The sequence below is a fragment of the Toxotes jaculatrix genome, chromosome 23 (genome assembly GCF_017976425.1).
Source record: "Toxotes jaculatrix isolate fToxJac2 chromosome 23, fToxJac2.pri, whole genome shotgun sequence".
Taxonomy (NCBI): domain Eukaryota; kingdom Metazoa; phylum Chordata; class Actinopteri; family Toxotidae; genus Toxotes; species Toxotes jaculatrix.
In genome coordinates this window covers 10,409,983-10,435,511 of record NC_054416.1, presented here as the reverse complement: position 1 = coordinate 10,435,511, position 25,529 = coordinate 10,409,983, and the positions used below count along the sequence as shown (strand labels likewise).

Here is a 25,529-nt window from a genome sequence, read left to right as displayed (position 1 = left end):
GCACAATGTGAGGCTCTTCTATGTGATAAAGACCAGCTGAGGGAGAATTTCCACAAAATATGTTGTCCTCTTTGCACAATGCCTCGTGGCACTGGTCTACCAGAACTTCCTGGTCTCCAGTGGTGAATGTTGCAGACTGCATGGGGTGATTATCATTATAGGGCAATGGTTTGTCATTATATTTATATTTTTTGGTAATTACTTGTTTTCCTCTACATATCCATATCCATAGCCTCAGATGTTTTTATTATACCTTTCGTCATTTTCTTTGTCACTGTGTGTTGAAGGATTTTGTGTTTCTTGTTTTCAGATTTCCATGGACAACAGAAAGAGGCAAGCAGCTTCCTCCAGCTCTGGGAGCTTTGCTTTCTGTTCCTCCTCATTCCAGCGGCAACCAGCCAGGGTCCTGATCGTGGACACGCTGCCACCTTGGTGGTCAGAAACCTGTAAGGTGCTCTGTGATGCTCTGGATAACTTCTTGTCCCTGGCCTGTAGTCTGGATGGACCTTGTAGGATACCGCTTCTCAGCCTGTACGCCATCAGCAGGCAGCAGGAATGTCTACTACCATTTGTGGTAAGATAGATAAAGGTGACATGTTTATAAAAGCAGTGGAAAACACTTTATCTCTTTCCTATTATTGCTTTTTCTAGTACATTTTGTCTCGCAATTCTTCCCTTTGTATTTTTCTGTCACCCACATTATCTCTCTCTTTTATCCCCTTTTCTCTTCCTGCCCTCTCTATTTTTAGCAGGTCCGTGGTAACTTGGCCAGGCTGCATTCCTGTGTGGAGGAGCTGAGGTCTATTCCAGGTGAAGGCTGCACCAGGGGAGCAGCCAGAGGAGGCAAGCTGCTACGACAGGCAGTGCTGGACAGTCTGCAGCAGTTTAAACAGTATATCAGACATACCAGTACTGGAAACCAGGCCAACAACAACACATCTGTGGAGGTGAGCACAGATATACCTTGTTTATATACAAACAGCGAAACAAGAAAACACAATTTGCTTCTAATTTAATAAACTTTGTGGTTACCTTGACTTTGTCCTTGCTAATCGAGCTGGTGCTCGTCGAAGCAACACTGAGAAAAGTTGGGACCATGTCCACAAGCCACCTACTTTTGACAATATATAAAGATTTCAATCCATTTGGAAACACATACAAAATAGGGCTGAATCTCTTCTTTGTCATTCAATTTGGGTTGGCAAACAACACAACTGTTTCTGTCTCTTTATATCCATTATGAAACAGTAACTCTTCAGCTGCAGAGGAGCTTAGACTGAATCCCTTTTGATATTCAAGCTCTGTACTTCAGCTAATGTAGTGAAGAGGCTCCTCTTACACCTGTTAAATTGTTCTCTTCAGTAACAATTCAGTGTATTCAGCAGCTGCAAAAAAAAAAAACATATTGAATTATGAATCTCATTAGCACGTTTTTAAAAGCTTTAACAGTCCATTTTAGTATCTGAGAACTCTTCACATTTCATATCAGACAGTCCAATTAAAACCAGCTCATGTACATTTCAAATGCAGCAAATGAGCTCTACTCATCTGCTGCTGAACCATCTGTCTAGTGAGAGTTGTAAAACTGACATCAGAAAAGCGTCAGTAGTTCTCAGTACCTGCTAGAATATCCAATCAGCTGTCATTTATCAGTCCCAATTCCACTGAGTGTACATGTAGTTTTCCTTATTGAGTTGCACCTGCTTTGGCACAGTCTGCAACTCCTAGTGTAATGTGTTTCCTCTCACTAACGTACATTGCTTCATTATGATTAAACTGGGTGGAATTGTTGACATCAATAAAAGATCATAGCTACCACATGGACACAGCACATTTAGTACAACTATTAATTCCTACTCATGTTATGTAATTCAAAGCCAGCTAATACTCCAGTTCCGGGCTCAAAACTTGAGACACAAATACAGCATTTTTGATGTCAGCACATTACCGTTTAGGGGAAGAGGAATATTAGCTGACATTAATGAATGAAAGCATCTCATTTATTAAATTTAAATGTTGGACAGATGGAGAGCCAGTTGAGAGATGAGCCAGTCACTGCCCTTCTTGTTAAATTTGAACAACTCGTCCTCTGGATACAAGGCTCTGGGCTGTTGACGAGGATTTCTCAAATCCAACCAGCTTTATTGGGAAGCTCTGGACAGATGATTACACTAAGACCCACTGTTTCCGACAGCAGCAGATATGAATAGCACTATTAGGAGGCTGAGAGACACTAAGCAGAGACGTGACACTGTGTATGTGTGTGTGCTGCTGATCCACTTATACAATGTACATATTCATTTGTATATACGTTTTCAGCATTCACGTGTGTGTGTGTGTGTAATGATGTGCGTCAGGCTTCAGCAACAGATGCTATTTTTGGCTAAACATCAGGAAGCAGAGAGCAGAACCCATCAATAATCACATTAGAAACATCATTTACTGCTACTGTTAATGCCATTCAGTAGGATGTTTAACATCAGTTTAACATTTATCTGTTTTCTGCCCCAAACTAATTTAATCTTTTTCCATGATCAGACATAGCCCTCTTATTTGAAGATGAATGTTCAGCAGAAATCTTTATTATCAGAAAATTAATGGAAAATTAAAGCTGTATTTTGTTTTGGGTTTTTTTTTCTCTCATGAAGTGAGTTAGTGTAGATTTGTGTCACTGTAACATATGATATGCTGCTTTTCTGTTGGGGGAGTTTGCTTTACGGGGGCTATGACATCAATTGTGACACTGTGTGTTTCATTTATTAACTGTAATTTACTGCATGTTGTGGCCGTAAACACAGAAACATTACAGTCAGACAGAATGCTTTGTTGTGGTGATTTTGTGAGCTGTACGTCTATAAATTTGACAGCTGTGTAACACAAACTTTATCTTTCATAACACCAGCTGGAACAATTCAAGAGTAAGCTTTTGGGGGAAAGTTGTGGGGAGGAACATCAATGTGGTATAATACAAAAAAAAACGTGATAGAGGTTGTTTAATGTGGTTGTGGAAGAGCAACAGTGATGGTTTATTTCAAAATAGTCGGATGGAGAGCACTTCAGTTAATGCACTTTGAATGTTGCTGTGGCCCCTTTGAAACATTCAGCTACACTGTCAAGATTTCTCTTTACCATGATGCATTTAACCTCATGTTCCCCCAACTGGATTCATCCATCATGTATAGAGATGCCACTGTAAACTATTTTCTTTTTTGAGTTGATGTCTTTTGAGTCCTTTTTCTTTCATGTTTGCAGAGGCATTTTTTCCATTTCCTCTCGCCACATTCCCAGGTTACCGTGGTGACCAGCCAGCCAGGGCAAGGCCTTGTCCGCCAGTTGGAGATGGGGCTCAAAGATGCTGACCTGGTGTCACTCAAACGGCTCCTGGTCGTACAGATCTACAGGGCAGGAGACTGGGGCCAGGACACTCCCTCACCTGAAACCACATACACTGAGGCTGAAGGTAGGAGACATACATACAGTACATGCAGACACAAAAATATACACTGTGACAAGGCTGGGACATCAACACACTCACACTGCTATCCATATACAGTATGTACATGAGTGTTAATACACACAGTCAAACAACTCGAAGGAGTTCTGTTATCTATTTCCTGTGCAGACTTTACTCCCCCTCACATATCTATGCACTTATCCCCTGTGCTTTCTTAATCATCTTTACTTGAGTTGTGTAGCGTTGACCCATTTATTACACTATTTGTACTGTTTGCCACATATCTGCACTCAACACTGAAGACACATGTCACAATTTATAGAACTTGGCTACAACCCAAACATTTGCCAAATCCTCTCAGAGAGCCTGAATTCATAATGATATGTCATTCTTGGTAATTACACGAAGGTTCATGTGGTGTGGTCTGAGTAAGTAGAGAGTGCAGTGAGGACTGGATGGAAATGAAGGGGGGGTGAAAAGGAGAGAAATGGAAAGTGAGAAAGAAACTAAGACAGGGAGGAGAGAGGAGAGAAACGATAAAAACAAGTTTAAGAGAGAGGGGTGTGGTAAACGCAAGCAGTAAAGTCTTTCTTGTAAAAATATTTATGCACCATCTGAAATATTTATTCCGTGGTGACAAACAGTTACGGTATCAGTGGAGAAAATGACTGCAGCTTTTCTCAGAAGAGTTTGTGACGTTGGAAACACGATACTAACGATGTTGTGAATCTTAACTCACCTGACACATTTATGTCAGGTATCTAATCCTGCCTGCAACCTTGTTTATTGTCAGCCCCCACTCTGTTATTTTGGCAACATATCTAAGGTGAAATGTTAGAGATTTGTTATCCCCATTAAACTGTGCCCCTGTTCCCCATGGAGTCTTTCTTGGTTTGGAGTGGTCTTCCAAAACCAGAGCTACTTGTTACTGGTAAAATAAATGTGCTATAAAATGGGATGCTACTGGTGAATTGCCTTTAGAAGCCAGTAACAGAACTATCAAGGACTACAGTCGAAATAAGCCCTGGCCTTTGTAACATTATCCTGCTTTATATTGTCTAATAAACTAAACTCATGCTGAGACCATGGATAAAGAATGACCACAAGGATGTGGAGGACCTGTTTGTGTTATTAACAGCAAAAGCAATGCTGTCTTTCAAGCCAGTGGACGCCTTAAGGAGTCCCAAGGAAAATCTGGTTGGTCGCTAGATAAAAGGTAAAAATGTATCTGGCAGAAAATCAACAGGAATCATGAGACACGTGTCCCTGCATCTTCAAAATAGTTCAAGTCCTTTGTATTTATCATATTCATCCATCAATATGAGTGGTGTTTATTCCTGCTTCTCTCCAGTGTCTAATACAAAAAAGCGACATCATTCAGCACAGAAATGTTTGGAGTGGATCCTTGGAGACATGGTTTTGTAGTAACCACAGTTTGATGATGGTGAGGTTGACACTCATTTAGCTGCTGTGATGCCAGTGAGACTAGATCACTGTGTCCCTCCACAGTGTTGTTTTCTCAGAAGTGCTTATAGCATGAGTGCTTGAAACGCGATCATCACGCTAACGCTTTGATATTACGGCCGACACCCTCTTAATTATGTCAACACCAGTGGTGCTACTAGACCATTGATGTCCCACATGAAGCAGCTTTATTAAAAGTTCTTTCCACAGTGGAGAAAACATGACCATACACAGTGTTATTGGTTCCACTAGTGTTTGGCTCAAAGCCCAGATCTTCTCTACTGTGTTAGCTTTAAAGAAATGATGGATGTTTTCATACCTACTGTGTTACAGAATTGTCAGTCTGAATATGCATCCTCCTGTGTTTTCTGTCGCCATTATTTTTCTCATAAATACAAGATGTTTTAACTGAGAGACTCAGAATATTCTGTGTCGTCTTCTTCTGCTAATTGTGATGCCAATTTGCTTCAAAATATATACAGTATAAACTGCAGAAACCCAATGTTTGAAAAATGTGATCAAAAAAATCAGGCCTTAGACTCTGTGGTCCTTAAATATGGGACTACAGAGTCTTTTTGTATGAAGACCAGTGTCCTGAATGTGCTCAGGCTCAAGCTGTGACATTATTCACAGTAAAAGCTCAAACACATTGGATGAGGTTCTGTAAGAATCGGCCAGCATAGAAAAGGGAATGGGGTCAGAACTGCATCCAAGAGCTACACTGATCTCAGAGTTCATCTGGCTGAAAAGCGAAGCAGGCTTAAATCAAAGATAAGAAGTTTAACTGTCTAGCCAGTATAAATTCTACTCAGATTTACTCGATGCTCAAAAATGTCCTACATTATGTTTAAAAGCAGTTAAGGCACCGCTACCTACACGTAACACCCGAGTGAAAGGCCAACGGGGTGTTCACTGTGTTAAAGAAAGACGTTAAACACCTGCCACTGCAGAGTAACCCACAAGGGAGGATGCAGAGACTTTTAGAAATGGCAGTGTACAGGGACATGTTTCTGTTTGAATTTTACATTTCCATTTATTAGTCGATTTTCAATTCTCCTTTGTTTATTATCATTTTGCATAACCCTGAAGGATCTTGTAGAAAAACTGTTCTCAATGGCTGAATGACCCATTTTACAACTTGTTCTTTCAATTTGTAAAGCGCTTTGTAATTTTGCTTGTGAGAAGGGATGTGGAACTAATATATCAATCCTAAACAGTAAAATTTAGGAAGCCGTGTTGATTCTGGGAGCACTCTGGAATCTGGACACGTTGTGGAATCTTAATCGTGTCCGTGTGTGTAAGACGCTGGGTGGGAATGTTTTGTGAGAGGGAGAGATCGTAGCAAACGTGTCTCACTTAACACCAGACTATTTATTTTAGCTGTGTGTGAGTGTGTTATTCAGTCAGTCCATGGAGTGCAATATATTATAGGAAGTGGGTGGGGTATCCATTTTTCATTCTATACCAAACTAAGAATTAGAGCAAAAGTCATAACCAATGTTTCCACTCCCTCTCTCTTGCTCTCTGTCTCATCATTGTCGCTTATTGTCCTATCTCACGGCAGGAAGAGGGATCATAGCTCTTGTCTACAAGAAAGATGGTGTATTGTGTGTATATGTGTGTCAGGGAAGTTAAAACAAACAGGAATTAACACACACAGTACAGAGCAGATGCTTGATGAAAACATCAGTGAGAGGATAGTTATGCAAATTGCAAAAATGTGTGCGTGTAATTGAGATGCAGCATTTTTGGGCATAGTTGTGGCAATGCAACTGTGAGATCTGTTTGTTTCTGATCTTGTTGCTCTTGTATGTCTGTCTTTGTGCGAACCAAGTTAAGTTTCACACCTTAAGTGTTGAGATTAAGCAGTTGCATGATCAAATGCTTGTGTCAATGAGGATCCTCGCAAGTATAAAAGTACAAATGTGAGTGTGTGTGTTTGTGTGTCTGAAGGCCAACGCCTTGATAAGCATCCTGTTTTTGTTGAAACTCAACCAGTGAATCCTTGAATCCCAGGTCTGTTCTGTAATTGTCGACTTGAGCACCGGGGAGAAGATCCAGAAATGGGTCACAGAGCGAGAGAGAAGGAGCACAGAGCGTGAGGAGCAGAGTGAGACAGAGACGGGGATGATTATGGCACCAGTGGTTTTGGTTTTTCTCCTCACGGTTGAACAGCCAAGTTGTTGACTGAAACAGAGACAACAAGTTATCCCCTAGATGCAGCAGTTCCTCAGGGATAGTCACAGACAAAAACCGTTCATTTCCGTTGTTCAGACTGATGAGAGAGAAATGAAACCGTGTTTAAATTAAAATGTTGTCTTTCCTTAGCTGCAGCATACATTAAAACATAATTTCAACATGATTAAGCTCATAATCACAATATTCAGATTTATTTTCTGCAAAAACAAGTCGTTTTTACTGCTTTTCCCTACGTTGTAGACACATAGATTCTGAGTCATTAAAGCCAAACAGATGATAACTGTTACAGACAAAACATAAGCTCTGTAAGTGCTTCCTTTTTTTTTTTCATTTGGCTTTTGGCCATCACAACTTACTTTTAATATCTTTTAAGAAACTTTTATGAAACTGGGGTCAGAGTTGGATGAAAGTAGAGGAAATGAAGTATTTCAACATTTTAGAAATAACACTGGCCAGCCAAAAGGCTGATCGGTCAAAACAAGGTTGTTCTTACTGTTTTGGGAGAGGGTGGGGGTCAGTTGTACATATATTGCAAGGCTGATGTGGTGTATTCAGTTCTAACCCTGACCCCTCAGGCAGACTATGTACACACATTCATGCAAACACAGAGCAAACGAAACTTATATTTACTCTCAAGACAGAATGATGAGTTCTAAAAAGAAGCATCTTTTTTGGATGTGAGATGTGTGGTTTTTTTTTTGCAAAGTCATCGTCAGCACGACAGGACACCTCCTGTGACAGACAGCGATGCACGTACTCAGACACACACAGACACATGCACACAAACACCGTCTGGAGCAGCTACAGTGATAGATTACTACCATCTGACTGTCTCCTATGAACACCTGGGCCTTGTCCCCTGAGCTGCATCTCTCTCTGTCTATGTTTCCAGGACTGCTTAAACCCAAACAATATGACAGAGTGAGCTGGAAAAGGTTTTCCCAAAGTCTGATCACCAATCGTCTTTACTCCATTCCTCCCTATCTTTGGCTGGGATTATTTGGGTTAAAATGGGGCAGAAATATAGTTTGCCTGCTTACCTGCTAACCTTATCCTTCAAACCGCTGATAGATTTCAACCAATCATCTGATATTCAGAGAGAAGCCTCAAAAATATGCCAGAAATCTTAGACTCTTTGTTGCCAGTAGTCATCTCTTTTCAAAGGAGGAAGCTTCTAAAATAGATAGATATTTTTTTTCCATATCTGAAGTATCGTGATATGATATGTGGCTGCCACAGACCTGACAAACCGCTAACGCTTCATGTCACATTGCTTTTGAACTCCGGTAATGGGATGTTACATCATGACTCCACCGAAAATGTCATCATCCGGTATTTTATTAATGATAGTGGTACCTGTGTCAGGGTGTGATTCAGAAAAGTTCATCTTCTGCCGATGTTACACACATTTTTTCTTAGCAGAGACTTCTTCAAAATATTTTAGTTTGTCTCTGATGCCATGAGATATGTAAATATGGGGTAGCATATGAAGAATATTTTGAAAGTTAGAATTAAAAACATAAGTGTGGAGAATGCAGATACACATTAGCCAGCTATTACCTTCAGAAATATATATAATCTGATATTCTGACACTCACTGCCATTTCCTGCATGCTGCAATTGAAAGCAACAGCTGTAACCTGTAACACCTGTATAGGTAAGCTTGTTCTACAATTGTTGAATTTGCCTGAAGTGGTTTAATCCACGAGTCATTTGCAGTGTCTTTAGGTGTTGTTTTGTTGGAGATGCTGGAGATTGATTCCAGGACCTCATACCTGCAAAGCATGCGCTCTACCACTGAGCTACATCCCCTGTTAGAAAGCTGCATGGTTTTATTTTAAACTGGCAGAACTGTTTCTGGTGTGTTTGTGTGTTTTTAACCCTTTTCTGTCTCGTCAGAACTGCCTTATAATAAGGTGCAGTATTATGAAAATCCATATGACGCATGCTTCTCAAAAACCCCTTTCAAACGGCTGCCAAAATCTCTTTCCTCAGCATCCTATTCTGACAAATACCCATTCAAATAGTTTTAGTCTTTTTCACATCACTTCTCAGCTTTGTCAAGGCTTTTATTTCATTGAAACACCTGGTTTGCAAGTGTCTCTCAAAGCGACAACACAGTCATTTCATCCACATATATTTAGCCCTTAAATCCAGCTTCTCAGGCGACAATCTTTATTCGGCTTAAACACCATCCACAGAACTGTTTTTTGAGATTGCTTGTGGAGGTTGTGTATTATCCCCTCATTGATCTATCCTTCATCCATCCGCCCATCTGTCTCACATCAATAACCTGCTTTATTGCTTCTCAAGTTTAGCTCTGAGCTTGGAGGTAAACATTATTTCCTCACTCACACACACACACACACAGACCAACACAAGCACATCCCTGCTCCTCCAAGAGGTTCTCAGCTGTGCTGGAATCAGCAAAGGAATATTCTGACACCAGGAGCCCTTAACTGAACCACATTCTTATGTCTTATAGTTCATCATTTTACACACAATTACTTAATTTTCCTGACCCAATAAAGGCTGAAGAAGCTTGAGGTTGTAAATAAAGGTGGAGATGCTGGGGATTGATCCCAGGACCTCATACATGCGAAGCATGCGCTCTACCACTGAGCTACATCCCCTGTATCCAACCCTTAATGTTTCAACTTTAAGCTAGCAGATGTCTGTCAGTGTAGCTGGTTGCTTAGTTTTGAGTTTAAATGTAACTCACACTAAGATCTAAAGCTTACGCATCTTTCTCCTGGACTGGCAGAAAGTCCGTCCAACATTGTTACTGTCACATTATATCACTTTAGTGATTCCTATCCGGGAACATTAGTGGACTGCACTTTATGTTACAGTGTGGAACAAGTGTACGGTGTTGGAGGGTGTAGCAGCAGCCTAAAATCAGGCTCATTTCTTTGACAAATAGCACTAACAAACTGGCACCTCATCAGTGATTCAGTGATGTGTCATTCAGCGTGTATGTATTCTGGCTCATTTATTTTTGTTCGCTTTTAAATGATTGTAAGCTCCTGCGTGTCCTATGTGCCTGAGTACAAATATGTCATAAATGAGTGATTCACCAGTATCTCTCTTTGCACCTTTTCTCCACTGTGTGCATGTGTGTGTGTGTGTGGTCCTTCCCGATGTAATTTTCCCATATAATTTTCACTTTTCTTTTAATCCTACCCCACTTCACAGGATCTGCCGTGCTCCATCAAAGCGTAACAGAGAGATGAGAAGACTTTCTCTCCTTTCCTTCTGTTCTCTCCCCAGCTCCGTAATTACTTTCTCCTCCTCCTCCTCCTCCACGTCTCTTTCCCTCTTTTCCTATGTCTCCTTTTAGGAGGAGAAAGAAAGGAAACCCTGTGCTGCGTGTTTGTCTCCAACTCTCTCTCTCCTCCCTCGTACTTAGCAGGCTTTCTGTGAAGTATCCCATTTCCTCTCTGCTTTTATCTTGTTCTCGCTGTATCTCTTTTGTATTACCATAGATTTATGACGTATTAACCTAGATTTATTGTACTCCTCTGCCTTAACCACTAGTGATTTTTCAAGAAGTGAGTCTGCTTAGATTAAAACTAGGCTCCATTTGATTAAATGCTACTTTCATAGCAGCCCAGAACAGTGAAAGGTAGAGTGCAAGTAAATGTGAGTCAGCAAGAAATTAAGTTATGTTTAACGGCCTAAAACCGAGTTGTGGTAGATCAGCATACTAATGAAATAAATGCATGCAGGAAAACATGACTAAACAATACATATTGTATACACCAAAGGGAGCCTGTTTTCAGTCTTCACACTCTAGATCAGGTCACAATTGAATATCTGCATGTTGCCAAGATTGTGGGTGTTCTGTATTGTGTAATCATATTAACTGTTACACTGCCTGCAGTACACACTCTATGCCTTTTCATCTGGTGTGACTGTCAACTCGAATACGTAATGCTCTTTTTGTTTAGAAGTGTGTTCCTTCTCCTTATTTGCCTCCTTCAGAATGCTTAAGCCATTTCCACACCCCACACAGTTGCACTTGGATCAGCATACATCTCATAAACCCATTTTGAGTCGCAAGAATAATGACTCTGAAAATTCGTGCCCCTTGAGAGGAGGACTATAATCCACTGGCCTACAGCCAAGAATTATAAAAGGGTAAGCCAAGTCTTCATCCTGAGGGCTCACAATGAGCCTCGTTTTCACATATTACATTACAATAACAATGTGAAACTTCATTGATCCCCAGAGGCAACTTCTCTACTCAGTTGTCCTCCTCTCCACAAAGAGTTAGGACTTACAGTCTTACAGAGCAGAGACCTTTTTCAAAGATGGCTCTGTGAACGCTTGCAGATGCAGTTGTATTAACTCTGGTCACCTGGACAGCGAAGACTAAAGCCTTGATCTGCACAACCTTAAAAAAGGATTCACACATCCAAACAACTTTCCGCCAGACTTTTCCTTCTCAGCTACGATTTCAGCCACACACCTGCAGTCACTCAACCCACAGCTACTCTCTCCCTCTCCGTTTCTGTCTCTGTCTCTTTCATCCACTTAATTTTCCATCACAGTCAGCCAGTTCAGTTTAGTGTGTGGTTAGTAACAGTGCACAGAGGTGGGTCAGGAGGAAACCCCACCCAGACCTACTGACACACGAGCGCACACCCAACCACGGCTACTTCAAAACGCTCACACAGAGACGAAAGACACAGCACATACGCTCAGATCATTTGGCCTTAGAACGGGGATCATGGATGAGGACAGTGAGAGGAAGTTTCCTGTGTCATTGGACACTGACTGACAACATAGATGCATGAAAATCAGGAGTTTTTTTTTTTTTATCTTGCCACCCACACACAAGGTGCCAAGGTCAGGCTGTTCACACCTCTGTGTGACGTTAGCAGAGCAGCAGGTGATCGTACAGATGGAGACCGGCATCACTCTTCACACCAGGATATGGAACCCATTAGTTCCACACTGAGAAATGGCTGTTTGTTCTCTCATCACATATACAATTTTCTTCATCGAGCGCCTCCTGACAGCCTGGGTTTTTTTTGTCAGTCTATCTCCATCTAAATCTTTTAATCTTTTTTGTTTTAGTGTTTAACCAGAAAACAAGTGTCTTTGATTGTCAGTGATCCCTGTGTCTTTGTAAAGTGCACAGAATAACTGATGGTTGGTAAAAGGAAGAGCAAGGGGGGCAGGGGCTGTAAAAAAGGAAAAAAAGTATAACAAACCTAAGACAGTGCTCCTCAGAGTTTTTCACAGCTATTAAACACCCAGTGAGTGTTGTTACACTCCCTCCTCTCCATTCTCTGTCTGCCTCTGTCTTCTGCTCTCCTGTCCGTCAAATCCCTCTTCTGCCTTCATCTCCTCTCCCTGCAAAGAGAAAGGAATGGAGGTTGAAAATTGTATTACTAGATCAGAAAGTCAGAAGTACGGTGAGAGTGTAGTGGTGGAAAATTGAAGGCCCAGAAATCAAACAGAAGAATCAAACCCTTCTAACATCTACCATGTGGAAGGGCTGTTGAGCAAAATCATCTAACCTGATCAGTTCCTCCACGGCTTCTGTTCTGTAGCTGATTCTTACCTCTGAACATCCCGTCAAGAATGGTATAATGAAAAATAAAAATCCTAAATGTGATTAAACATGTTAGCATTATTAAATCACTCATCTGCATATCTTAGCAAGACATAAAAATAAGCTAAATGCTTATTTTTATGTCTTGTCCTGCTTAGATTTGTTTTATCAGCACAACACAGTAATTGAGCTCTTCCTCCCAATTTCTAATTTCTGTTTCATTTGCCGTAGGTTAGTTTATATCTCGCATGTCTCTCTCATCTCATCAGGTTTGTTATTCACTATCACCGCTGCAATCTCAATCCCTATAAATCTGCTCTGCTACCTATCATCTTTCTCTCCTGCATGCTTTCACTCTAGTCCACATTTTTCGGTTGAAGGGCTTTTCATGGCATGAAACCACCCCCCAAGAATGAGTCAGACTCACTATGAGAGTGAATTTTTGTTCCTTGAAAGTTTTTTAGAGCTATAATAGCATCTGTGATAAACCGTTGTCATTGTTAAGTCCTTAAAAAGTATACTTCATTAAAATAAAGTAGGTGTCTCATTTTTTTGTATCACCTTTCCTGGTTTCTTTTCCTTCTCTTTACCCTCTCCTCTCTTATGTGCCTGCATGAACATCGTCTGCAGAGCCCTTCTCATCCCCTGTCCTCTTGTCTTTTTCAAGTGCTTCAAAGAAGTCGTCCAGCTGCCATCCTCTCTGAGTCTCTGTATCCTTCTCTTCCTCTCTTCCATCATACCCTCTCCTGTTTTTACATTCTACTTGAATCCAAGCAGTTGATCTCCTGCTGTCACTTTGCTCTCTCTCTGTTGGCCATGCTCATTATAACATGATTTATTTGCATTAACATGGTTGCAGCTCATCTCCATGTTTGCATAATTTTTGTAAAAGTGGTTTGGTGTCAGAGCTGTGGTAGCCTAAAGGAAATTAAAAGAAGAATTATAGAGGGACTTTACTGGTGTTGATAAATTTATTATCCAGCACTTTTTTTCACTTCCACTTTGTACAGAAACAAACATTTCTTCAGAGCTGTCCTAAAAGAACACCCACTTTTTGACCTCCTCTCAACTATTTGTCTCCATATCTCATCTCCCGTTCCTCCTCCTCAGTAATGACACCCAGCTAACAGTGCTGTTGCTGCCCCCTTGTCCCCTTGTCCTTTTCAAGTGTCTGTCTGCTTTAATTGTCTCTGTGACCGCGTGGCTCTAACAGAAGCGACTGCGAGGCAATTAGGTCACACAGCCGCTGGTGCGTTGAGTGCCTGTGTTTCAGACCAGATGATCAATGTCCTATTTGTCACAGTCTAAAACTACATCAATGAGCTATTCATGATTAATGCTCACACAGACACATTGAAAGACAAGGACAGAATGTGTGCTGTCTGAGTGTGTGAAATATGTTTGTCAGGGGGAAATTCCACAGACAGACACTCATCAGTGCTTCCTTCATATTTTTGTACACTTGGTGAAGTTTGAGTCGGGGGGATGCATTAGGTGGATATCATGGCATTGCCTCATCCCCATATTAAATTGACACATTGGTGCCAATTGCAATATTTTTCTTTGTGTTACATAAGCAGAGTTTCTTGGTAAACAGAGTAATTTTCTTATAAGATAATACCTTTGTAGGATATAGTCATAAGTACCAAATGCAACATGGGAAACCTTTATTACATTATCATTAATTTACCTGAATGAAAGGAGAATCAAACACTTCCTTAATGCTGCTGTCATCAAAGTTGTTCTCCATTAGCATGATCTTTCTGGAATTAGAGAATGTAATGTTTAGAAGCTTTCATGGGGATTCCCACCATTACAGCATCCATTATCTGTATCTGGTAACCCTGATCTATATCTAAATGAATGAGTGAAAACAGGGTTATAGTGTAGTGCTCTGCTTCCTCTTCTAGTAGCACATTAGCTCACCATGTCACTGATTTCCCAAGCGAATGTGTCTTGATTGTGGTTGATGGACATGAGGATGATGCACTCTTCCTAATGCACAGAGTAAAAGGAACCATTACTGGGTGTGGGCCAGAGAGAGCCGAGGCTCAGAAAAAGAAATAGCACAGAGATGCCACAGAGCCACAGTTATCAAGGAATTTATACATCTCCAGTGTAATTTGTACACTGGAGATCCCCTGATGTCTTGTAGGCAGTAAGAGCCGATTAAGTTGATTTTCCCCTTTGTGGGGCTGTTATTTTTTTCACAATTTTAAGTATGAAAATTAAACATATAGCACACAGATTAATTTGAATGCAATGCCATGTGTCCTAATCCCAAATTTCACTGTATACCTGATGTTCAGTTCAGATGTGGTTCCTCTGCTGCTTTTTGAATGCTGAATCTCTGAGAGGTTGAATTGTCGCCGACATGTCCAATTGGTGAAATGGCAACTCAATCTGATTATCAGGCTAACAGGAGACTTCTGATTTATTTTCATGGTAATGTTACTGTAAGGCAGTTACATTTTTAAAAGGCAGCAAATGGCTGTGCATTCATTCTGTGGCGTCATACTCAAAATGCTTTTCTGCACTTTGTATAAATGAACAGATCAACATTTGTTCAGTTTACTGAGGGCATTGAGGCAGATGTCTCCTGGGAAATTAAAGCAAAAGTGAGTCATTACATCTAATCAAATAGTGTTTGGAGGTTATCTGCATGTGGATGGAGGTGAATCACAAACATGTTTACCCTCAACAGTGCCAGTGCACCACCACTAAGGTGTCAACTAAAGCGTAATGCTGATACGGGTGTTGTGTCTTAGGTGCGCATCAACTTCTGGAAACATAACTGAGTCACCTGGGTGAGAAGAGGCTTCCAATCATTACACAGGTGAACCCAGAAGAGAGACGCTCGTCTGAAAGAAAGCAGTCGAGTCATTAGCAGTTATTTTTTCACACAATGGGTGTTTCCAGTGATGCAATGAGTCAGCAACAGAAATTCATTTCCTTCGGTTAAAATCCAAACTGTGTTGACTGCTGCAACAGATGCAGTATAGAGGCCACACCACAGGCAGTGGGGGTGACCTTGTGGTTAGAAAGGAACTGAAAGTGCATGGTATAGCAGTTACAGAAGTTTGGTTTTGACCCTACAAAATAAAATAAGTAAATATCCAATCTGAGAATTTTGGAGCTAACATAGAGCTTGTTCACAAATATTCATACAAGTGTTCATCTTGCATCTTAAACATTCACAGCTTTTATTTCAGGGAATGTATAGTTGTGTGTATGGTGACATCTTACAATGACTGTGAATAAATAACCTTCAGTAGTTAAATAGACACTCACACACCTTCAAGCATGTTCGGTGCGTGCGTGTGTGTGTCATTGTAAATTTACGACACACACACACACACGATTAATGAGATTTGTCTGCGACCTTGCATCCTTACCTCAGCATGTGTGTAGCACTTCATCTTCTCACGTATTCACTGACACACACATTCAGAGGAGATGCTAATGAAATTCAGGAGCACAGTCAGACTTGAAGATCAGAGGGATGGGTCACTTGGTCTGGCTCAGGATTTAATAGATTCTTAATCTTTCACACTGACAGAGCAGAGAAAAAGGAAACAGAAAAAGCAAGAGGCACAGAGAGATAGAGTTGGGGGGAAGAATGATAACACATAATTGATTATTTTTTTTAAATATCTTGCATACCTAAACACACACTTAATGAACTGAGCAAAGATTGAGAGGGGGAGACATCTGTAGGAGGATTTAGCTGGGTAAACAAACTCAGATAAGACTTTCTATAGAGACACACACTGCTTCACATATAAACACACACACACAAATCCATGGTCTCATTACAAGCATTTCCGATCATCCTTCACCCACCACTCCCATCCATCTCTTCTTCTGTCTCATCCTGACTCTCTTCCGCTCTCTCCCTCCTGGTCTAGCTCCTTTTGTAATTTATACTTTCATCTCTTCTTGTCTGGACACACCAGCCTCCATAATTCTTTCTCTCCTCTGTCCCTCTCTCGCTCCATGTCCTGCTCTCTCCATTTTCATTCCCAAGGCAGACATTAGAGGGAAATGGTGATCGATTTGCCTCAGCATGTTTCCTCCATATTTGTCCATCTCAAGGATTTTTCTCTTATCTATTCATTACCATCTCCTTAAATGGGAGAATACATCCTCTCACCCTCTTCCATTTCTTCGCTTCTGACTGTACACATCTTTATGATGTATCTTAACCCAGCTTTTACTTTTCTGTCCCTCTCTCTTTCTAATTATTGTTGGGTTAATGTGAACTTCTCCCTCCACTTCCTTTAGTTTTTCCATCTACGCTCTTTCCCTACAGTCACACTGTATATTGTTAAGATCGTAGCAATGCAGATACTGGTACACAGAAGGATACAGGTCTTATTACAGAGCTGATCCCAAGAATCACAGAATTTGCACCAGTTCTTTAATCCATATTACTGTGAGAGCAAGAGCAGCGTGACAGAACTGAGAGCAAAGGATCTCGACTTAACAGAGTGGGGTTTTTGACACTTAAAAGGAAAACTTGTAAAGCAAAAGTGCCATTAGTACATCCTTTGTTACCCTCTTTAACTTTTCCGTTTCTCAGCCTCCATCCCTCTCGTCTTCACCCATCAGGGATCAGACCGCAAACGTCCATCAGCAAAAAACTAGCAAACAAAATTCTTTCCCCTCAGATCAAGTACTTAACGTACTTCTTCTAGATGAAGCACTTTTTGGAAACTTTGGCCCAAAACCAAAAATAGCTTCCGTACTGTAGCTGCTTCTGACAGATGAAAAGAAGCAGTGACATATTTTAGTCTAGGAATTTAAAGTTGCTAACTTTCTCCCTAAAAGTTCCGGGCTGGGAGAGTTTAAATACTTTGAATATTCTCCATCCATCGTCTCTGCTCTTTCTTCGACATATCCCCCTTTCTGTCAGCCTCTCCTCCATCCATATCCTCCATCCCTCCCTCTCTACCCTGCCTCCTGATCCTCTCCTCTCCTTTTAGTCTCGTTAGTTATCTCCTGATGGGTCATTAACTATTAAACACCAGATAGGGGGAAAAGGAGAAGAGGGCCTTCTATATCGTTTGTGGCTAGTCTGCAATAATGATTTGACTCTGGGAGATGAGAACAGGAGAAGAGGGTGGGGCAGATCCGTAGTATGGTCTTGTTTTTTGTTCTGATGATAAGTGGAAACCAGTGGGAAAGGAGAGGAGAGCAGGATCAGTTCATTATTTCCTCTGGCAAAAATCATTGGCTCAGAAAATGAGACAAGATAGACAGAGATTTACATTAAATTGTTAAAATAAACCAAAGCAGAGCGATAATCAGGCTGCTTCTTCTGTGCATCCTGTGTCTTTTGGAGAACAACAAGAAAAAGTAGCATCACATCCAAAACGCAGTCCTGCTTTCTCCCTCAGGAAATCAGTGCCAGGTCTTTCTCATCCATACAAGCTTAAGAAGGTTTTTGGATGATCCAGAGACACTGAAGCCCTCAGATGTCAACAAGTTCTCAGAGTCTTCAGTCACTGAGGCCGTATTATCTATTAAATTTACTGAATGTTGCTTCCATCTAGTGGTCAAAGAGGAAAGTGGTTGGAAAGTTCAATTCACCCAGGAAACTTCGGCCGCTGAGATCTGTCTGAAACAAGGAAAAGGCAAACATATTAAACTTTAACAAAGTTAGTTTGTCAAAATGTTAAAACAAGAACAGCGTATTATCCAAAATGAATGGGCAAAAGAGATGAATATGAGCACCGGTTTGTCTCAATCAACTGTTTAAACACAACAAATGTCAGAGTAATAAAACGGATTATTTGTATCACTGAAATTTAAAAGCTCTTCTTTTTAACTGACACTTATCAAAGTGTTTTTGAGTCTCATTCTCATCTATTTATATCTAAATATTAATGTCTGTGTGTAGAGTGTCTGATGCTGGGGACAGAGATCGACCTGCAGCAGGTGGAAAACAGTGTGTTCGCCATGGAAACGGTGTTAAAGTCATGGCTTCAGGAGCAGGGAGGAGACAGAGAGCATGTCCACCTCCTGCTGCCGAGCCCCAGGGACACTTCCATTCCAGGTTAAATACTGCACTTACACGCACATACATGGATAAATTTAACCTCTCAGACAAAGCTAGTATGGACCAGTCTACGCAGTTACATACCCTCTTACACACAAAATACCATGACTGGAGTGGATATTTTGAGCCTCATGCTGTGACCACATACAAATTACTCATACACAGTTTTAATATGACAACATAGGTGACCAACCACGCTTTCAAATATTACAAAGAACATCAGAACTGGTTCTAAAGGCAAGAAAAACAAGGACAATCAAGAAGTAAAGACGTTTTTGTGCATAATGTATCCTTTACTATGACATTTGTCTCCTGTGTAGTGTGTGTGAAGTGTGACATTCAGGAGCGTCTGATAAGCCCAGCCCTCATTCCTCTGACCTCCAACCTGGGAGTGAAGACTGAGAGCGTGCGGGACTTCCTGCCTGTCACTAAGGGCTCAGCCAACCAGCGCCCACCGCCACAGAGAATGAAAGCAATCAAGTAAGACAGCAGGCTGCAAGGGTTCAGCTTCTTACTATGTCCAGAAACCCAGCTTGTCTTACTTTCAACTGACCTCAATACAGAAATTTAATACATGGTTTAACACAGTACTTGTGCTGTAATTTCTTTTTTTTTTTAAACAACTCCTTTTTACACAAAAGGCCAGGAAATGTGTTACTAGGTAAATGTAAAATAAGATTGTAATGTAACCATAAGTATAGATAGTATGGTTTTGATAAATGGATCTTAATCTGAAAATTTGATGTCTGCCTTCACACTTTTTCCTGTCACATCCATCCTCCCTTGTTTCTTAGACTGTTGGAGGGAGGATATGTGTGTGTGCATGATCATGTGTACATGATCTGCAACTGCAATGTAGTTTGTATTCAGCGAAACCCTGTCTATGAATGGCACCATTCTGATAGCAGCGAGGAGTGAAATAGCTCCGAGATGAAACTCTGCCGTCACATCAGAGTCTGCTTTGTTCCACTGGAATCATCTGCATGTGATACTGGGAAACATTCAAAACAACTAGAAAAGTCCTGAATTTTCCTTTATTTGTTGGGACATGGTCAGTGGTGGTAAACAAAGAACGGACGGTGATACAGCACACGACAGGGAAACAATGAACTGATATTTACTCCAGACTAATATTATACAACTAAATTATCCTCTGCATTGCACACCTGCACACGGGTGATCGGAAACCTGAATAAATCATGTTTATGTCATTAATCAAATCACAAATAACAGGTCATCAGCAGCAGGTGTCAAGACTGATGTCATTCTTTCCAAAATACACTCTCTCTCACACACACACACACAAAAGCAAGTGAACGCTTCACATGTTGCATCTACACACACTACTCCACTGATAATAGAAAGCAGACATTCAGGCTTTATCTGGGTGAACAGTCTCTTCCTGCTCCCTGATTTGCATTTTCAGGAGCTAAAGTAAGATGTTTGTGTGTGTGTGTGTGTGTGACTTTGTGTGTTTTGCATATAGGTCAGTATGAAAGTTATTATGCTCTGTGTGTGTGTGCGCACACTCACTCTTTCCATACTGACCATTTACAGCAGCGACATTTAAATGAAGCTGAAGGACGGTCATAGTGTTAGCAAATCGGCCCCAGCAGGGATGATGTCATGATGTCTGTGCGTCTCTCTTACGTACACTGACTGTTCTGCTGAAAAATATTTTGAGGCCTAAAAGAAGAATGTGGTTTGTTTTTTCTTCTTGGGCTACATGCTAACCAGGTGTGTGTGTGTGTTACAGGATACTACGGGCAGATGGAGTGTGTGAGAGTGTGTTATATGGCTTGCCACTGGTGATCCGACCCACCACCTGCTGGCAGTTGGACTGGGATGAAATGGAAACCAATCACAACTTGTTCCATGCTCTCTGTCTCATACTCAAGGTGTGTCAGTGTTGGCACTCCCCCCCCCCCCCCCCCCCCCTCTTCCCCCTGTTTTGGCAACCGTCTCTACAGTTTAGACATTAGCTTTTAGCAACAGGAAGTGTCAAAAATAACTTTTGAAACAACTGACGACAAAACATAAGCATCAGCTTCTGAAAAAACAAAAACTCACGTCACCTTCTTAGTTTATCACAGCATATAGAGCACATACAGCTGCATACATTAACATCTAAAAAAAAAAAAAAAATTATTCTTGGATGCTTGTCTTCTGCCAATCTGTTTGATCAATGCAAACTTTGTAAACTGTTTAACAAATGAGCCACTACAATAATGTTACACCCCCACCCGTGGGTGGCACATTTCACCCCTGACCCACACCAACACACCAAACACACCTTTTAAAAACCAAGTTTTATTAACAAATATACAAAACAACCAGGCCACTAAAATCAAGACAATAAGACAAAGTCAAAACACTACAGTGACAGCAAATAAACTCCCAGGCTGAGAGACATCAAGACCAGTCCTCATCCAAGTTCTCTTGCCAAAAAACATCTGGAGCTTTTAACCACTTCATTCCCAAGACAGGTGCACCTCCATTACGACTGATCAGGTAGCACCTGGGCAAAGACAGAGCAGAGAGAAACAGAGCAGCAGGAACACATGCAGCTGTAACACCCTCCACCCTCAGAACAAACAGTTTTATGATATCACACAATAAGAACATTCAAGTTCATCATGGCACCATTATACAGCAGCACTGACTGTGACACAGAACTACCATAACATTTATTCATTGCAATGTATTTTACTTACTAAGCATTTGCAGTTGCAAAATAGGTGCTACTTACCAAGGCTGTATGTTAACGCTGCAAAAAAAAAATGCTGCTACCTTTTCTCAGGGCTACCAGCGCCACACACACACACACACACACACACACAACAAATGTTCAAGCCTCAATCAGAAGCAAACAATGTGCATTTACAGACAAGCAAAACTGGGACTGCTGCTGACAGGAGGCAGGTTAAAAGGTGGCTGAAACATGATCACATACAAAAAAGGGCCAACTAAGTCACTGCTACTGGATTTAAGAACAAGCAACAAACAAGTAGCCACGCAAGTGGGCGCCACTCACACTAGACAACAAGATGGCTACCACCATGAGGTGAACAAACACCACAAAACCAAACAAATACTAGTGCAATTAACTAAAACAAAACAGTTTACAGCCATAGACCAAAAGGGTCACAACTAGCAGACCAGCAACAAAGCTGCTGCCATGTGCCCAACAGAAACAACAACACAAAGGCCCCACAAAAATAAACTGCAACAAAGACAACACAGAATGGTCACAATGTAGTCAACCACTACACACACATGTTTCCAAATTACACCTAAGCAGCAAACAAGCAAGAGACCCAACAAATGTGGGGGGCAGTTACCCCATAAAGAGAAATACATACCAGCAGCCCTCATGCTACAAGCCTCTCGCTTCTGCTGCTTACACTGGAGCTTTTAAGCTCTTCATTGGCAGGACAGGTGCACCTCATTATCAGGTGGAGAAGACAGGAGAGGAAAAGGGACAAACAGAGCGCCGGGAACACACACAGCCATAACAATACTGCTAGTCCTATTTCTGTTAAGAGTAAAATAGAACAATCAAATCAAATTACTGTAAATGCATTTATGCTGTAGATTTCATTACAATCCAAAAATAATAATCAATCAACTTTGCATTCATTTTGTGACAAGTTAAAATGAGATATGACAAAATAATGATTCCCTCCTCCTTTCTCTAACTGACTCTTAAGTTCCTTTCTGTACCTCGTAACATTGACAGTACAGTATATGAATTGTTTGATGTGAGATTTGTTTTTCCCTCTTTCAGAGTCGTGACTTGTTCCTGCTGCTGCAGGTAGAGCCTGTCCAGAGGTCCACAGCTGGATGCTCAGGTCCATGTGTGTGTGTGTGTGTGTTTTGAGGAGTGGAGGGGCTCCCTGTTGTGTGATGCTATGCCCTCACACACACTGTGTGTATGTTTGTGTGTCTGTGCACAACACAGGTGTGTATTCTCACTATGTCCTCCAGCCGTCCCCGTCTCTCTCCCTCCTTCTGAAGCCTGTGGTCTCCAGAGAGTTGCTGCTGCCTTGCTCACTGCCTGTCTCAACTCAGGACCCTGCACCTGACGCCATGCAGACTGTGCAGGTCAGTTGCCCTTTGTTCGTTGTAAACAAAATACAGGCCTGGACGGCAGTACCCAGAACTCGATGTGTGCACTGATGCTAGGAAGTGAATATGAGGCTGATCTAAAAATATATTACCACTTTAAAAGAGTTCCTTATCTGTCTACTGAGATCACCAGTCAGGTGACTCTCCCTTTTCCTGTGGTAAAATGATCTTTGCCAAAAGCAGCTCTGCAGTCCTGCAAGATGAAAACTGAAGAAAGTCAGCACATTGCTTCATATGTACACAGTTCAGCTGGCTTCTTTGCATGTTAACAAAGTGAAAACATTGTACATGTATTTTCAGAGCCCACAAACAGCTGACTTCTCACATGTGCTGGTTTGGTTGATAACTGTGTGTTTCCCGGCTCCGTCAGGACTGTCTCACTCAGCTGGACGAGGAGTTTGTGTTCAACCCTCTCTCTCTGAGCAGTAACCTGTACCAGCACCTCAGGAGCAGAGGCCTGCTCTCACAGCCACGATACCCATACAGGTCTGCACACACTGGGCTTCAGCTCAGTGAGAAGGATGATGATCACGTAACCAGAGAGATATCCACTTACAATAAAGCTAGAGCAGTGGACTATTACATATTATTATTATAGATAGGACTGATGAAGACAGTATTTATAAGGACATGAAGATAATGATGATGGTTGATTCCAGGCTTCAGCCAGCAGCTGTCCTCAAAGACCAGTCTCAACCACCAGAGGGCCCTAAAACCACAGCCAGCAGACAGCCTCGGCAGGTAAACAACTCACTTTATGAGAGCGCAAAGGTCACGATGTGCTGCTCATATATGAGAGCACAATGATTATAGCATGAGTAAAGACCAGGGTGACAGCTGAAAGCAGGAAGAATATTTTTACAAACCTCTTTAAAGTTGTGTACAGGGAGTGTGCGCCTTAGTAATGCAATTCCAAATCCTCTCACATCCTTGCTCTCTAGATTGCAGCCCTCTCGGCTTGCACTTCAGTGCTCACTGTAAATACACAGACACAATCACAAGCTTGTTCTTCATATTAAAGTTTATCCTCTCTGATCTAGGGAAGTGAGTCGTCTGACCCCCATCAAAAAGACAAGCAGATAGTTTTCATGCAGCTGAAGGTGTCTGTAGATGTATTTATTCTACCTCAATGTGTTGACACTGCAACAACCACAACATTCACAGCATGTAACTGTTATGCCTGTGTGCCCTCCGGTGTAGTTTAGATAATCAGACACGATCTCAACGTGCAGCGTCAGCACATTGTAACCAGAGGTGGAGAAAGTATGCAGATTAATTACTTAAGAAAAAGTATTAATACCACAATGTGAAAATAAAAATAAAAACCCTGCATTTAAAAAGTACAGGACTATAATCAGCTCGACTGGCTGAAAGTATTGAAATTAAAAATACTTGTAAATGTAAATGTGAGTAAAGTAAATGTGCTGAGGTAAATTCCACAACTGATAGTAACACAATAACTATCATGTCTACATATGAGTGTGCACGTAAAAAAGAAATCAATGGTCGGAGTAAGACTACTAACCGTAGTGTTAATACAGAAAGATTAGACAGCTGTAAACTGAAACAGATAATGTTATGAATCATTCTTTTACTTTATTTTAAAGTTGTCATGGTGAGTCATCAGCACTGATAAATTTAGCTGACATGCCAGTACAGTTGGACTGTCTGATCTTCTGATTTTTTTTTTTCTCAAACATAATACAGTATCTGGATCACTAATTCCAGAGGTTCAGACCTATTTGCATTTCTTTCGTGACGCATTACCAACATTCCTACTATAAGAAACCTTTCTCCCCAGAGACTTAGTGAGTATTTTAAAGTGGGTATTTTAAGTCCCATAGTTCCTGTTTAGTCAAAGATCCTAAAATCGAAGTGTTTTGTTAGAGGAGGTGTCCCGTTTTACACGTGGTGGATTTCTTTCTTTGAAAGATCTTAACATTTCGTCCCTCCGTGTTATTTAGTGACTGAAACCCTCTGTGACCTGAGCGTATATAGCAGTTGGCAGTATGACTCATCAGGGCTGATAAGGCTGCTGACATGCAAATCGTTCACTACAGCGGCAAAACACAAAGATGTTCTTCTGCTCTGCTTTTGTTTTGTTCTGTTCTCTTTCACACTTTCTTTTCGTCCACTACGTAACCCCAAGCATACGTAACTTTATGTTTGCATTAAATAAAACACCCTGAGTCTGTTAATGTCCTCTTCCCCTTTTCTTTTCTTCTGTAATTCTTTATCTATCTCTTGTTCCACTGCCTCAGAGCCTCCTCCTCCTCCTCCTCCTCTTTTCTCTCATTCTTTCTTGTCTCTCTCTTGTGAATCAAGTGTTCCAAAAAGTCAGACTCCTCTTCTCTACTTATTGCCCATTTATTTTATTGTTTAAAATTCATTCTAAGTAGCATTAAAATGTGTGTGTTGTCTGCATTCAGCCACAAAACCAGAGTCGCCAACTGGGAACAAACAGCAAGGTCAGGGCCACTGTGGCTCCAATGCCCTCTTCCTCCTCCCACTCCTCCTCCTCCTCCTCTTCCCTGGGACCTCCTCCTGCTAAGGCCTCCCGTCCGGTTCTGACGCTGCTCAGCAGCAGCGGTGGAAGCCGCCGGGCCCCGGCTCCCTCTCAACAGGAGGATGGCGACGATGACTCCATACTAATGCAGTAA

The 25,529-nt window shown here is 41.3% G+C and overlaps 1 protein-coding gene and 2 non-coding genes across 3 annotated transcripts; 1 reads left to right on the top strand and 2 right to left on the bottom strand.

Moving 5' to 3' along the window:
- Positions 1 to 316: 316 nt before the first annotated feature.
- LOC121177497 (meiosis 1 associated protein) lies at positions 317 to 25,529 on the top strand. The gene is made up of 11 exons (XM_041031823.1): positions 317 to 574; positions 750 to 947; positions 3,289 to 3,460; positions 18,583 to 18,738; positions 19,062 to 19,221; positions 20,498 to 20,639; positions 22,529 to 22,592; positions 22,703 to 22,845; positions 23,240 to 23,355; positions 23,529 to 23,610; positions 25,299 to 25,529. The coding sequence occupies exons 1-11, from the start codon at positions 317 to 319 to the stop codon at positions 25,527 to 25,529; spliced, it is 1,722 nt and encodes a 573-aa protein (XP_040887757.1).
- trnaa-ugc lies at positions 8,858 to 8,929 on the bottom strand. The gene has a single exon. It is a non-coding gene; the product is annotated as a tRNA-Ala (tRNA).
- Positions 9,679 to 9,750, bottom strand: trnaa-cgc. Its single transcript has one exon. It is a non-coding gene; the product is annotated as a tRNA-Ala (tRNA).